This window comes from Athene cunicularia, assembly GCF_003259725.1.
Source record: "Athene cunicularia isolate RWA chromosome 22 unlocalized genomic scaffold, athCun1 chr22_part1, whole genome shotgun sequence".
Classification (NCBI taxonomy): domain Eukaryota; kingdom Metazoa; phylum Chordata; class Aves; order Strigiformes; family Strigidae; genus Athene; species Athene cunicularia.
In genome coordinates this window covers 3,933,868-3,950,227 of record NW_020799128.1, presented here as the reverse complement: position 1 = coordinate 3,950,227, position 16,360 = coordinate 3,933,868, and the positions used below count along the sequence as shown (strand labels likewise).

Here is a 16,360-nt window from a genome sequence, read left to right as displayed (position 1 = left end):
TCTGGAACAAGTCCATGGGCAATTTTTGCTTGTTTTTTTGTTTCTTTTCATTTGTATCAGTGCAGCATCTTCAGTTCTGGCTGCAAGAAAACTGAATCTTAGTGTGCTGGAGTCTTGGAACTTTCAGCAGAGAATCTCTAAATTCAATAGAGTCCTCATGCCTCATAGCTGGGTCTGTTCTGTGCAATGCTTCGCAGAAACTCAAGGGTTTGCACTCTTCCTCACAGAGAGAGCATTTTATGCTCTGGTGTGTTTGTTGATAAAGCTTAACAATACTGTTTTCAGTAATAACCTCATGTTAATATTTAGCCAAACTCAAACTGCCACTCCTAAGAAAAAAGAACACACAAATCCTTGTGGGGGTCTTACTAGCCTGTACAATTTTTATTTGCAGGGCATTTCACAATCTCTCCTAACTCTGGCATGAAGGTGTCTGTGCTACCTGTGTTCTTGCTTGGTAACTGCCTTATCCCACATCACAGGACATCAGTTGTTGCGACGTTGAATGGAACAAGACAGAACAGCAGATCTGTAGACAGCATCTTCAAATCACTGGCCGGCCGAGCAATCACGAACCTGAAAAGGCAGTAGCACGTGAGGTTCAGGCTGCTTTGTGAGGCCTTTGAACTAAGTGTCTGGGATAGCGAGAAAGCTGTAGGGTTTTTTTTTTTTTTTTGCAATGACTGACTGCATGTGCAGAATTCTTTGCAATGATGAGACTATATACAGAAGGTTTAATTTTACCTAGGAATGGGATACATATATTTAAATGAAGCTAATTAGTCTCTGGAACAGCTATTGAAAGATGTGATAAATTTTTTGATTGCTCAGAATCTTTAAATCAAGATTAAATGTCTCTCTAGGAGATCTTGAGATCATGCAATCACTGAAATCCTGAATTTGGACGAATCAGTGAGTAGAACAGGTTAGATGAAAAGGTTCTCTCTGCCTGCAAACTCTCTGAAATCCCTGCCCTCAGCAGCATTGCTAACTTCATGCTCCAAGAGCTCTCTAATGCAGAAGGCTCACTTGTAAAGATAAATCACAGCTTAAGTGAACATAAGGGAATCTCATACAAGAGCCAGTACGTACCATGTTCAGACCACACACCAGTTTGCCTCAAATGGCCTTAGCTACCAAGAAGAATGTCTAAATCCAAGACAAAAATAAGTAATTCGAGTTGCCTATAACAGAAGTCAAACTTCAAAGTCACAGCTAGTATCTTTTGATTTATGGTGCAATTTGAGATGAAGTATACTTGCCTGTTCCTGTACGGGTTGGGCTCTTCCATCAGGCGGCAGAGCCCAAAGCAGAGTATCCCAAACAAGTCTAAAGCTCTGCAGTAAATGTCTCCAAAGGAGTTATCCTGCTATAAAGGAAGCAAACCCACTCTTAGCTCAAAGGAACCAAAGAGGACAATTCAGACCACTACTTATTTAGCCAACTATCGTCACTATTCACTACTTCTAGTTTCATAATACTTGAAAGAAAGACAGGAAAGGAAACGACTGGTCCCCCATAAATAAAGCTGATGTCTTTACCTCTTCAAAACACAGCTCAAGCTACATAGTGAGGTTCAACTGAATGAAGCTCATCTTCAAGTAATGGCAGCGCAAACGTGCCCGCAGCAAGGCGGAGGGGGCCGTGAAGCCCCACGCAGGGATGTGACTCACCGAGACACCCCGTAACCTCCCGGGCAGCGGCAGGAGCGCCAGTTTGCACCGGAGTCGGGAGGCCCTGTGGATCCCGTCCTCAGGACTCCTGCTGCCCTCTTCCAGCCCCTGTTCCCCCAGTGCTGGGCTCGTCCCGCTGGTCACCAGAGTCTGCAGCAGAGCCAAGATGTGATGGTTGTAGTATGTCTGGAAAGCAAGAGACAGCGAAAAGTCAAGGAGAAAAGAGTTTGCCTTGGAAAAGAAAATCAAGTTTTGCAGTGAAAACCTAGAGAAAGTGATCAGACACTTTGAAGTTGTTTGTATACTTAAAGAAGTCTTTAATTATGTTTAAAGTTTTCTGACAATATTTACAGATCATCACCTGCTCAGCCCATTTCAGCTTCAAAGAGCAGTCAGAAGATCCCCGCCCTGCCCCTGCAATAGAATGAACTAAGCTGTGTCCGAGTGGGAGATTTTCTAAGGCATGAACAGCAAAAACGGAGCAGGGCCGGGGGTGCACACGTGTGTGTGTGTGTGTGTGTGTGAGAGAGGGCCGGGCAGCAGCCCTGGTGTGACCCGCGTAGGAGCAGACTGTGCAAGGTGAGGCTGAGGAGCACAACTGCCTGCCCAGCCCTACTGGATGCAGGTGCAGGAGGAAACTCTGTCCTTGCAGTTGCCATGTTGCTTTGAAAACCTCTCTGTGCCCTTATCTCAGTCTATTTTCTGGAAAAAAAAAAAAATTACCATGGTTCAAATTCAGATCTCAAGCAAAAAAAAGGCCTAGAGTCTCTATTTTTTTTTTTTTTTTTAAACTGAAAGTGTTTCCTCTGCCTTCAGTGCATCAAATAACTTAATTTCCACCCTTTCTCCAAAAGCTCCTTTCCTACATAGAGCCACTTTGTGGGATCTGTCACCTGTATTTGCCTGAGTAAAGAAACTAAACAAGCTGCAGAGCAGGAATGGTGTTACTAAATCCACGCTAAACTCAAATCCGCTTAAGAACATCTGACCATATTGTCGGGCAAAGGGGTATAATGCTGTTAGAGTAATTCTCAGTCTTTTAAAGTTAGGAGCTATAGTCCAGGGTTATCCAGGAGTGATACAGCTTCGGGGGAATCTGCACTTTACATATTTAACAGAAGCGTGCTGAGCTCTTTAACATATCATTGCTGTACTTTTTGACATCAAAAGGATTGCATTTCCATACTTGGATGAATTAATAGGATTTGCATGTCACCCTCATTCTGTACTTTCTTTGCTGAGTTACACCGCAGGAATTTGAAAGGTGGGGAAATTACAGAGGTGAGCATGTGTGCGTAGTCAGGAAATAACACACTGCGCTTGGAATGGGTCTTGAAGCTGACTTTAAAGGAGCAACATTTCCGTAATGTGCCCGTGAGATGTTACATTCTTCACCAGTTGTTGTTTGGTTACAGCCTCAGCCAAGCAGGTTTCCTGGGAACACCTCTGCACACAACAGCAAGGCTAGAAACCTTCTCCCCTCACCAGGCAGTGATGTCCCCCTGACTCACATTGCTACTAAGCTTTTAAAACTGTACAGCTGAGGAACCCACAGCTGGATCAGGAAGGGAATTCAGGGCTCATTAGAGTACCTGAGCCATAATGATCGTGCTCATTGAATTGTTTTCTGCCTATTGAGACCCCAACAGTCATGTTGAAGCAAATGCCAGTTCTGCTTCAGGCTTCCAAGGGGTAACGTTTCACTCTACAGACCATGTTCTGCCACTCAGATTCTTCTGCCAGTCTCCTTTCAAGCTAAAAGGGAACAGCACTCCTGTCCTGAGTGTCTTCAGGAATTTCAACAGATATTCACAGTGACAGCAAAAGGAGGTGACACTGGGCTGCTGAAGGCTCCTTTCCTTTTCTCTCTTCTCCAGTTCACATGTCTCTCCCCTGATAGTGCAACTGCTAAGCAATAGTGTGTTTTCTTCATCTTCCCTGTATTTACAGAATGACTGAATCCAACCTAAGGTGCCCCTCTACTTTAAAGCAGAGTTGAGGGCTGATCATTCCTGGACAGACTTGGAATCTTACACTTGAGTGAAATTTTATCCTTTAAGACAGGTCATGCTATGTCTTGAGTTACTTTTACACTTGACAGAAGCAGTCATTAATTACCATCTGGCTGATTGACATATCAGTGAGTAGCAGCAATATAATACTTTCCCTAACACAGAAGACTTCTCAGAAAAGCATAACTGGACTTGACACACTTATTCTGGACTGCTTATCCCTTGGAGAGATTTGTTTTGTATTTATTCATTTTCTGTAAAACTGCCACCCAAGCACTCTCCCCCTGGACACGAGCTGAGAGCAAGGCGTGTGGAACTTGGCTGCAGCATGAGGAACCGGGGTGAAGGGGAAGAAAGGGCCTTTCACAAGGAAAAGGCGGCAGTTTTGGAAATGCCAGCTTATGAACTGAACTGCTGGTCGGCTGTCAGAATCCTGGCTTCCCTCCACCAAAGTGTGACCCACACCGGGGTCACCACTGACAGTATCGCTCAGTTTTGACAGTAACTTAAAATGATTATGTCACCAGGGTGGGATCACCACATTCCCTCTGCTCTTGCAGTTTTGGTGCAATGTATCCAATCTTTGTGATGCAAATGATTTTAAAAGAACACACTGCCAGGAATTTACAGAGGATCAAAATACGCATTTTTAAAATCTGATGTGGTCTTGTGGATCGGCAGTGGCCCACATGTATGGAAATTGGTCTGTACCTTTTCAGAAAGCAGCCATTGGGAGATTCCCATTGAGTTCAATAGATTTTTCAATCCAATCTTCCAATGAATTTCTGCCTACGTGCCAGACGGACAGATGAGAAGAGTTAAATGTTCCATTCATCCCCACACTCGCTCTGGTAAAGTGGTGGTAGTGCAAGCTGCCTGTTCCCCAGCTCACCAACGCACCTCCAGCCAGGCGGAGTAAAACTCCTTTCTACATGAACGGGTCAGAATTCAGAATCCCCATAATATTCTCAGCCTTTGGCATCAACGCTGGAGCTTCCACCAAAGGGCCAGCTGGTGTCAAAGTCAATTTTGGCTTCAGTGACTGCAGCTCCCTTAGAGGAACCGATGGTAACATCATGTTGTCAAAAAGTAAATAAATCAGACTGGCTTTACATACCTTTTGTAGCCTGTCAATATTCTGGAGCTGGGAATGGGAGGAACTTATGAAAACACTCTAAAAGTTTCTCCAAATAATTCTGTGTGTACACCACCAACAGGGAGAGTTGCTGCTAATAGCACACATTGAGAGACGTGTCTTTTGGAGCTGAGAGCTGCTGTTCAGTGTATGGAACCCACAACCCCAAGGAATCACAGCGGCCCACTGATTAGCAAATTGCTTAAATAGGAAGAGACATGTATAATTCTCAGGGCACCATGTAACTAATCACATCACTGATCTCTGCACCGTTTCCAGTGCCTCTCTCTGACACACGTGGCCTTGACCATTGTTAGGGCTAGATTAAGTGGGTTTACCCTGGCTGGTAATCACTTTGTTACACACCGATGCCGCTCAGTATGACAGGGTGTGATGCATCTACTTACCATAGACAAAAGAGAATTCAAGAAGCTATCTGAGAAGATAGCTCCTGCGGGGACACCAGTGGTGAAAAGCTGATCTTGCTCTGGAATCTCAGGATTACCACTGGGAGCCTGATTAATGAACTGGGCGTTTGGTGAAAACTCTATTGGAAAATCAAGGAAGAAAGAGGAAACGTTAGCAACAGAGGGAAGCCATCTAGAATCAGAAATGAGAGTTAATAAACCAGTTTGCCATTCTGTGCCCAGCACTAGCCACAGCATGCAGCATTAGCAAAGAGGAACAAAACAGTGCTGCTAACTCACCGTGCAATGGCAGCCAAAAGACACAGAACCCTAAAACTAAGGTTTAAGATATCAGATCATAATTAATTTACCCACTTTGAAAAAGAGAGGAATAATATAATTTCTTCCCTTCATTTTCCTGACAACATAAATGCAATTACTATTTCTATTGGTTTCAGGTGGGGTTACAGAGCTCCTTTCACAGCTGTCCTCCTATTACAGGAATCTTCACTAGTGTCTCCACCTTATTCTCACTGGCTGAGATAGTCTTGCAGAATTCCCCTTCTCTGAAAGTGATTCCTCCTTAACTTTCTTTTCTATTTTCAGGGAACTGTCTAAGTACAGCCAGGCAGCAGGCCCCTGCTGTGCTACTGAACATGCTAGGTATGTCCTGGCACTCCAGCACTACCAGTAAGAATGCTGATGAATGACAGCAGCGCAGCAGGAGACTGAGAGGGATTGAGATCAAGAATCCATATCTTAGCATTAAAAAATAGAGAGTGAGCACAACTAACTCTATGTGAGTAATGACTGATTTCTATGATGTCCCCTTGGGTCAGGAAGCATTTGAGTGCATCATTTTTAAAGATGACTAAAACCAGCCTGAATCACAATACTATTAATGGCTTCTGTTGTCTTGCAGTCTTGGTGTCATCCTTCAGCCATGCATTCTCAATACAGATATTTCACCCACCCTGGATTTTAGAGTTGGCCCTGCATCTGGCATTAATCAGAACCACTCCGCTGACGAGCTCACACAGTCTGGCTATGAAAAGCATGGTCTTTCTTGCAGCCACCATAAGGGATCCACTTTATTTCTCCTCACCATTCTCTTTCTCCTTTACATATTTGCAGGACTCTTACTGCTTTACAAATCACTTTGCTGTTTCCCTCCCAGATCTCTGTCTCCTTACAGCAAGGGTTTCTAGAATCCATTGTTCCCCAGGCACAGCCTTTCAGAACATGCCTCCGAGCCCGCTGACCAACTCACCAATTCCGAAGACGCCTGGCACATTGAGCTGTGCTCGGTGTGGTGGATCTGGGCCCGGAGAAACCCCACGCAAAGCCTGGCATTAACGGGCCTTGCATCAGCCTGACGTAAAGTGCCCGGTTTAACATTTCTTATTTTTCTGTGTTTCTCACCATCAAGCAAGGGGAAGCAGCAGCATGTCTGAGCATGACGACACGCAACTCTCCCGCTCCTCAAGACAAAATTCGTACCCAGCCCCCTTCAGAGGGGTGCAGGCCCTCAGGTAATTCTGTCAGCTCTGTGCCTCCGGGGTCACGGCGCGGGGGCTCAGCCACGCCATCCTGGTCACAGACTAACTGGCAGAGGCAAGTCAAGCCTGGTAGTCCTCGAGACACCACACTGCTTCCTACGCCTGTCAAGATCAGTTGCAAAACTCCTACTGAATTCAGCGGTGACAGGATTCCAGCTGAAGGTACGAGGGCGTTAGCTTCTCTCAGGCCAGGTTTGAGCAGCAGGAGCGAGCAGTATGTATCGCGCTGCTGCTTTGGCGCGTCAGACGCTCCAAGTGATACAGATGACCCTCGGTCAGCACTCAGTGTGCTGTGAAGTAAGAAATTGTCTGGAATGAGCAAAGCCCTTACAACCTAAGGCACATGAGTATTACCCCTCTCAGCTTGTCTCTAGAGATAGGCACAAAAGTGAGCATTTGTCTAGATCAAGGTCTACCCGAGGGACTTACAGGAAGCTTATTCAATCACAAGAGAGCTCCAGCTGGTTTTGATTAGCTGTTTTGTGCTTCCAGGTTTTAAATTCTTGGGGTTATTTTGCTTCCTAGCCCATCCCTGTAACTCTGAACATATTTCTATGCTGTTCAAGACTACAGCAAGGGCAGGCATCCATGTGCTAAGGGACTGGGCTCAATTCATTATTTTGTCAAAGATCTGACATGACTAAAATCCAAGTCATGTCAACAGATTGCAGATGTTTTCCCCTCCACTGACACACCACATCCTGGAGGGAAATCACAGGGGTGCAATGCCTGTCTGAAGACGTTAGCTTGACTGCACAATATCTTCTCAGAGGAGCTGGGCCTCAGTAGCCAGCTCAAAACATTTCTGAGACTTTTGGACACAGCAGAAATAAAAGCCTAAACCACAGCACAAGATATCCAAATATCACACTGGGAAATTCAAGAGTTCTGAAATTACTCAGTATGAGGCATCATTATCTTATCATTCTTTTGTGCTTTTTTTTTTTTTTTTTCTTCTTTTCAGTAGTTCCTCAGTGGTTTAGTCTAAGGAGCACACAGGGCTGAATAGCCCACTGAGGTGCTTAACTGCTTCTGGGACACAGCTCTCCAGGTGTGAGCTTCGACTAAGCAGCACACCAGAGCTTCATATAAATAAAACATTGCCAGTGCCCGCTACAGGCCGAGGCTGCTCGCTAGCCCTGTTCCAGCTGCAAACCTGGCGAGGACTGGAGAGCACGGACCCCACATGTGCCAAGTCCACAGAGCATTTACAAGCACTGCATCAAAAAGAAAGAAAGAAACAAACAAAAAGAGCCTGAGTCAGGGGCTAGTCATGATGCCTAGCAACATGCGATGCTAATTTGATGGGTATGTTCTAGTGTCAGCACTTTAAATGGAGCTAAACATGCATGTCCCTCGGGACTGGCAGCCCAGGCACACCACTCGGGTGTGACACTGGCTGCTGTGGTACTAGTAATCAGTTCATCAGTGCACGTTTTCCTAATTAACAAATCCAGTGTGCAACCATCGGCAGATGAGGACAAAGATAGCCAAGGGTAGCATGAAAGAATTCGGTGGGCTACTTCAGTTATGAAGGCAGGCTCGAGAGGCTGAGCCTTGGGCGATAAGGACAAAGGTGTTTGGGCTCTGGAGTGAGCTGCCCACGCTCTGGCACCGAGCCCTGCAGACGCTGCCCCCACTTGGGCACCGCGCGGCGCCTCGTAGCACAGCCGTCGGGAAGGGGCTCTGCTCTTCGACAGCCACTGGCACCACGGAGGAAGCCTGCACCCACCCCCAGAATGCAGAAGAGGAGGAAGGAACGGTCCCCAGTGTTTCAGGAAGGGGAGGGTGGGAACAGAGAGAATTAGGCCTTGATTCACTCCATTTTCTTGTGGGGTGAAGACTGAGCATGCAGCCTCTCTCAGTGCTTTTTAAAATGATCCAGGAGAGGAAAGCACAGCCAAAGCATGGCAAGTTGGGTTTCATCTGGGCAGAACTGCCTTTGGTGTGCCTGTTTCTCCCCTGAAAGTAAGGGTAAACTAGGCAAATACACTTCTGATTTATCTACCTCAATGAAGTACGTTTGGATGGGTCGGATGAATGCAGATCTCCCAAGATCCAGTCCAGTAGAAAAAAAACAAGGGCATTATCTTTCTCCTAAACGGATGCTTCGGAGTTTTGCTACACACTAAGACCTTTGTAACACTTTGTTATATTTATTCTCCTGATAAACCATCCTGACTCCTTCAAAGTCAGTGAATTAACATCCAAGTCAAACCTTTTAATGTTCCTTGGACATGTAGCGCTTGTCGCTTTCTGCCTGTGAATTCTAAAAAGGGCCTGGGGTAAATAAATAATGCAGCATGCATATTGCTTCTGTGAAATTTGTTCCTAAAGAATAACTTACTCAGCTCTGTAGTGATGGGGATCCTTTTATAACATGGCTGTGATTGATTCCCCAATGCTTTTGCTCTGAAAACAGCATCTGTAGAAACAGTCAATAACAACATGAGGAGAGAGGGAAGTTAGCAGGAGCAGAAAGGGGGAAAAAAGAAAAAAAGGAAAGAAACTAAGGAACTAAGGCACAATGGTTCAGACTGACAAATGCAGGAAATCTCTTACCTATGCCTAAAAATGTCATTGTCATGCAAAAATCCCAAAGAGTTCCTATATTTAGAAAGTTTCTTGCCTTGGTTTGCTTTTCCAAGGCTCACTTTATTCACTCAGAGCTTCAAAGGATTAAAAAAGAAAAGCTCTCCTGGGAGCTGCTTACTGACATCATAACTAAAATATAATTACCCTCTGTGGAGCAGCAGTGCTGGTTACAGTGTTGTTTGGCACAAAGCCCCCACTAAGCCAATTTGCACTCAGAGGGCTTTTGAGGGAGGGGGTTGTGTTTTTTCCTTCCCCTTCAAGAAGACTGTACATAAATAGATGGGACATGTGCTGTAGGAATGAAGGCAAAAACATATACCATCACTTTTTTAAAAAATCTGCCAACCAGAAAGACTTAAAAGAGAAATCCAGAAGTTCCTAGAAGCATGTGTCCTTATTTCTTCCCAGTTCTCACCAGCTAGCTGATTTTGCAGAATCAGTCCCAATTTGAAGTCTGTTTTCTGTGTTTTGATCACATCCTACCTTGTCTCCCTTACCACTATGTCTCAGTTTTCCCTTTGCTACCACATCTGGGTAACTGAGTATTAGTAACACCACTTAGCACACAAGATATGTCAAAGTTAAAATGACGGAATTTAAACTCCACTGAAGATTTTACTAGAAATGGAACTTCTTCCAGTTCAGACACTGTGCAATGGATCCTCTCTGCTCGGAGGAGCGCGTGAGCGTTGGAGATCTGAGACCCTAAGGGGGTCCTGGACCGACCACCGCTCTCATCCACCATCTCTGAGGGCAGGCAGTGGTCTGCCAAAAGCCTCCCTGGAGATGGCCGCCACCACAGACCCTCCAAACAGCAGAAAAAGTCCTTCCCAAGCCCAGTAAAGCATCTCTGAACGTGCGTAGTGGCAGCAGCTGAATGCCTGAAATGAATCATTGCCTTTATTGCACCTTCCATGTGTGGTACCGGCTGATTTCAGTGTCTGTCTGATCACTGCCTGGATACCTTTTCCTTATGTCAATATTTTTGCTATGAAACAGTACACAGCGCTCTACCTGAAATTTCACAAACTGGCAGGGTGCTATTACAAAAGATTACTTAATTGTAGATTACTACTGTACATTTGAATTTCAGTATCTTATTAAGTTGTCAGATTTAATTACCATTATATGTTTAGATTATGCCACAGATTATTTAGTTTGGTACCTCGGTTTGCCAACCTGTTTGCTTTGTGACATGACAGGGTGATAATTACAGCATTACTGGAAAACCTAAATTTTTCCATGGGAAAGACTAGAAGTCCTTGGCATCAGCACTGACCCCAGTAAATGCTCATTCTTGCAAGTGTAAGTCATGTTTACCTCTGTGTGGGTCTGGTTCTCTAAGACCTGTCTAATTCTCTACCCCATGAGAGAGGTAATGTGCAGAACAGGCCTGGGTTTGTTGGGTGTGAAACACTCACAGCGAAATCTAAAACCACAGGAAATGCAATTGGTTTGGGCTTTGTTACAGTCTCCAAACTGAGCCGATGCCTGCTGCAATGCTTCCCAAAGCACCTGAGCTCTTAAGGGAACTCAGGGCCTTCCATCCAAGTAACTACTTTCCACTCTGGTTAGGATGCAAACCACTAGAGCTCTGTCCACAGCAAAGCTGGGGATGAGAAAGGATTTGGTATCTGGATATCCAGCCAAGTCATCTGCTGTCCCATCAGCAACGGCAGCTGCTCAGACAGAAACACCAGCCTCTGTTTTTTCTTTTTAAATCAGATAATAGTTGCATAAGCATCTTGCTTTAGAAAGCTCTCCCAACTATTATTCTGTCTTTTCCGACCTGCTTCCTCTCCTTTGAATATTTGGATAGGACTTTGAATAGGCAGGCGGGGATGGTTCTGCCTGGTAAACTGCCCAACCAGCCACGCCTCAGCTTACCCAACCGATCACACTATGTCAGCGTGAGGCCCCTGAGGTCTTCTGCTGGAAGGAGACAACACGAGCCAAAAGCCACCACCTCAAGGAGAAACAAGTAAGTATGAACTCTGCAAGGCAGCTGGGGAAGGTTTCGATGAACAGATGCTCACATCTTTATTTTCCATACGCACGTTGTAGTTCAGAGTTCTGCACTGCATGTAGTACAAGTTTGAGTGATAAAACAAAAAACGCTGGAGGGGAGCAGGACAGTGATTGATAGGATGAAATATCCTTTTTGCTCTGAGTCTCTCTCTTTTCCATATGTAGGTATAAAGATGGAATAGGTACAGTATCTATATCTGTCACTCTAGATGGAGATACGTAAATTATATATATAAAAGTACATACTATTTACTTCCTCTCTATATACAATCAATAGAGTTCCATACATCTTTATATTTATGTAGCAATAAACACATTAGATAAAAGTAATCTATTCAAGTCGCAATTACCTCTTACTCAAATATACCTTATAAATAATTTGTCTTCTGTTCTGATTGTATACACTGTATATTGATATAGTCTAGTTATTATTAAAAAAAACCCCTGTCTCTGCCTCACTCTAATCTTTTCTTTGGCACAGCCATTGTTTTAAAAGCCTAGAATGATAATAAAGTATAGGGAAAACACTTAGGAGAGCCATCCATTTCTCAGCCCGTCTTCAGTTAATTAATACTCCACATTCTCAAGAGGAGGACAAATCTTAGCTCCTTCGCCAAATTAAGGGAGGAAGAGACGCAATAAATATTCTACTGGGCTGAAGTCGCTTTTGCTTCCATTGCAGTTCTGAGCTACAAGCTCTGTCTGTCTGGGAACAGAGCACCCACCCTCCCAAGCCTCATGGGAAAGGTGTTGGTTTTTCTCTTTTTAAGAGATGGAAGGGGCCTCCACTCACACGTGCTTTTGCAAAGTTACCAGTTACCAACACCGGTTCCCATTAGCCCTCCAGCCATGGCCTCTTTGCTGGAAACCTTGAAGCTTTGCTCAGAATTTGCAGGAACTGGCATATTTCCAGGAGCACTGCTGGCTTATCACTCCTTTTTTCCATACCTGTAGCTACAGAAACCAGAGCAGGCCGTGCAGCAGCTATGCCAAAACGGACTTCTGGTCCTTTTAACGTGCATATTTATATTCAGGAGACGCAGGCTGTGGCTCAGACTAGTGACAAGTGACCCTTTCATTCTCTCCTTTAGCTTCCATTTTTGCTGCATCAGCGAGCTCACAGGCCAAAAGAAGCAATGCTTATCTGGTGGGGCTGAGAGGGACCTACCCTGCATGGATCGGATGTTCAGCGTGGCCAGGATGCTCTCCGTGTCCACCAGGGAAGGATTGCTTGAAGCACTGGTGTTGGAAGACAAAATGGTGCACGCAGCACAATCCTGGACCTTCACTGCCCTCAGATCCTCACGGGAGAGCGCACTACCCTGATAAAACCAAAGAAACAGTGGTAGGGAGAAATCTGAGAAAGCTGAACATTAAGGATGTTTTAAAAAGTGAAAGTTAAATTTGTTCAAACTCCACTGGCACAAAGGTATTTTGGAAACATCTCCAAAGTTTGAGCAACTTTGGACATGGTGAAGTTTCCAATAAATTTCAAGTCTAGACCTGTGAATTTTCTTCTCTGACCAATCAGGATTAGCCTCTTGGTAGTTTTGCAGAAAACCAGAGAGTACCAAGACTCCCCCAGAAGAAAATAAATATTTAAGGAGGGAAAGTTTTTCAACAACATCTTGGATTCAAGCTCAAGTCTAGAGCCTGAGGTAATTTTGGTCCTTTTTGAATCTGAGCTGTGCTATCATCAAGAAGTTTTAAAATGTATTTAGAAATGTGCGTGAGAGCTAGAGAAAGGAAGAGGGAAAGAGAATATGCAAAAAAAACCCCCAACTTACTGAGAATAACCACAGCTTTGGGAAGTTCTGAATAAATTTCCATTCTCTTTGCAGATATTCCAAAGACCCAAGAAAAACAATGTCTTTCAACTCATGGTAAATGAAGTTGCTCGCTCGTAAGGGCATCACGAAGTCCTGCAGCCCAATCAGTGGTGAGTTTGCATCGCCAAAGACACAGACCAAAATGTGACCCTGCAGGTTTGGTGCTGCTTGGTCCTTGCAACTCTAAATTTAAAAAAGAATTGTGATAAACCAGCTACTAGGTTTATTTTAGACTTTTCTCTTCAGTCAGAAAGACTTAAACCATTTCTTAGCTGTGTAACACCTATGGTTAGAATGAGACTATATATAAAAAGAAGTATCTCCCCTTAAGTATTTGGATTCCAAGTGTATCCTACAGCAGTGAAAAATTCATATATGTTGGCACAGAACATCAAAAATGCAGAACAAGGCAACACGACAACTTAGGCCTGGTGTTTTTTTTCCCTGGCTAATTGTTCGTGTTTCTCAGATGAGCTATTTAGTCTGGGAAAATGTACTGGGGAACGGGATTGCTTCCCGTGGTGCCTCGGGGCTGGCAGGCTGTATGGCCCAGGCCCCCACCCAGGCTGTCAGAGCCACCGCATTCCTGTCCACATCTACCAACCAGGAGCCACGGGGTCAGCACATCCTGCAATGTTCACTCTTTGGCAGGTTTTTTTTGCAACGAGAAACAAGGGACTTTGTCAGGGAGAAGTTTCCTGATGAGAGATTAGAATCATAACTAAATTAAATGATTGTCTCTAACTAATTAGATTAGTTTAAATAGAATAATGAAACCTTTAGCTGTATTTAATGTAACATGCCTGAAGTCCAACGATTAGTCTGCTGAATGAAGCTAAACAATTAAAAACACAATCTATTTTATAGCTTATTTTATAGGAACAATTGGAAAAACTATTACTGCTGAAATCTGCAGAGGAAATGCACAATTACAAGACCAAGAGGAGCAGTCGGTGCAGTGAGCGAGCCGTGGGGACAGGGGAGCCATGCTGAAGACACTACAGAAGGGTTCAGGTCTTCCTTCCAACCGGGGCCAGCAAGCTGGCCATACCTGGCTTTTAGTACTGTATTACTGAGGTCAAGGGGGAAAAAAAAAATTACATTAATTCTCAAACATCTATGCTGTATTAGACTGAGGGCTATAATTTCCAAAAAACAATTTAAATTATTTAATGATGTATGCCTTATGTAAAAGTCAGAAGACCACATTTTGGTACGTGTTCAGACACCCTGTGTTTTCTGTGGACACCGAGGAGGAACTGCTGTGCAGTATATCCATCTAGCTGCCCATGGTTTCCAAGCAGAATGAAACGCTGAGGTGTTAGGACAAATCCCACGGGAGTATACTTGCACCTTTAAGCACCTAAACAACTTTAAAAATGTAGCTTTTAAAACCCCAAATCACAGCCTGGGACTTTGTCAAGAACCCAGCTCACTCCCAAAATTGCAACTTAAAGACTCCCAGGCCTTTGAGGGCTTGTCTGTCCCAGAAACGTGACTGCAAAGGAAGACGCTGCACGAACATGAAGTGCAATAGCTGCTATGCACTGATTTCCTTTGTGGACATTCTTAATCCTCATAAAGAGCCCCCTGCACACTCTAGCTTAGCTACACAAAACCCACTCGGTACAAACCAGAAGTGGCACATGGGGAGTTAGGACACACTAGCAGTTGTAAGCTTTTTCCTCATGTAAACCCGCCTGTGAGATCTTTTCAAAACATCACCCTTCAATTCACAGAGCTGAGCTTCCAGTCCTATTGGGATATTTGCCCATTTGTAATGACTAATCCTATTTTGGAGGTTGCTGGGCAATAGGGTCCTTTTATTTGCTTGGAAGGAAGCTGCAGCATTTCAAGCAGCATGAATTCCAGCCTGCTACAAGTCTCCCAGCTGGCAGAACAGCTTGAACATTCTGTATTTTTGATGAAATCTTTGATCACCTCATTGCAAGATTTGGTTGCCTACTCTCAGCTCTCTGGCAGCTCTGAGCACAACCTGCCATTTCTAGATGGAATTTGTTCTTTTACGGATTAGACACATTAAATAAATAAACCAAAGTGTCTTAAAGCTATCCAGATCAATAATGTCACAGACACAGGGGTCTGGAAACACAACATACAAAATTTTAAAATAAAATAGGTGTCAATCAGACCTTCCTTTGTCCATCTGCTGAGATCCTCTCCTGAGATAGGGTGCCTGCCCTGCTTTAGATGAACACAGAAGGCATTACTGATCCCTTGTTACCTTGGAGATCTTTCTCTGTTCCCAGGTTACCACCTAAACTAGAAGGGAATATGGCCGTGGAATGAGCCTTCAGCTTCCACCACTTCAACAGAGTCTCTATGTGACCTTGGTCAAGATACTTTATCTGCAGCTTGCTCCTGAAGAAGGGGTGATGGCAAACCCTCTGCCTCTCCCCTCCAGGGCAGGATCTCTCCCTTAGCTTTGCATACGAAATCAAAGCTAGAAACTGGCTAAGATAATATTGCTAAATAAACAGCAGTAAACTAGAGAGAGCTGTGCCCTCCACCCACATCAATGCATTGAAGCTCCAGCTTATTCCTAGATGAACAAGGAGGAAGAGACAGGAGGATCCCAAAAGCAAATACCCCAAACCTACCAGAAGAGCCTCCTGCAGTGGAACAGCACCACACCAGTGGAACATTCCTGTTGAATCCAGGGTGACTCTGCTGTTCTCCTCTCCTTGGCCCTCAAAATCCCTAAAACAGAGAGAGAAACTTCTTAGCTACAGGACCAGAGCCTACCCAAGTTGAGATCACAACTCCAGCTGCTGCTGAGATGCCTCTTTATCTACATCATAGCTTTTATGTATCATAGTAGCGAGGAAAAATTAGGATGTATGAGTCACATATTAACCGTGACAGTATGGGGGAAAAGGGTTGTGTGGCGGAGGAATTCCTTTGTCAATGTCAGCTGAGGGAGAGAAAAATAAGAAAAATATACTGCAAAGTGATTCCTTGAATTACTTCATTAACGGTGATCTTAATAGCTGTCCAGACTTGGTCTCTAGGATTATTTTAAATAATATGTTCTTCAGTGGGGACGTTCACTGAAGCAATATATATATATATATATATATATATATATATATATATATAAA

At 44.2% G+C, this 16,360-nt stretch overlaps 1 protein-coding gene across 1 annotated transcript in view; it reads right to left on the bottom strand.

Annotated features, from left to right (window-relative positions):
* Positions 1 to 380: 380 nt before the first annotated feature.
* KCNU1 (potassium calcium-activated channel subfamily U member 1) overlaps positions 381 to 16,360 on the bottom strand; it is a 49,162-nt gene continuing 33,182 nt past the window's right edge. The window contains exons 20-27 of the mRNA XM_026863023.1: positions 15,860 to 15,959; positions 13,197 to 13,421; positions 12,578 to 12,731; positions 9,134 to 9,211; positions 5,228 to 5,367; positions 1,674 to 1,859; positions 1,263 to 1,366; positions 381 to 576 (exon numbers count right to left, since the gene is read on the bottom strand). Of these exons, the coding sequence (XP_026718824.1) occupies positions 477 to 576; positions 1,263 to 1,366; positions 1,674 to 1,859; positions 5,228 to 5,367; positions 9,134 to 9,211; positions 12,578 to 12,731; positions 13,197 to 13,421; positions 15,860 to 15,959 (1,087 nt within the window). The 3' untranslated portion in view covers positions 381 to 476. The remainder of the gene's footprint in view (positions 577 to 1,262; positions 1,367 to 1,673; positions 1,860 to 5,227; positions 5,368 to 9,133; positions 9,212 to 12,577; positions 12,732 to 13,196; positions 13,422 to 15,859; positions 15,960 to 16,360) is intronic.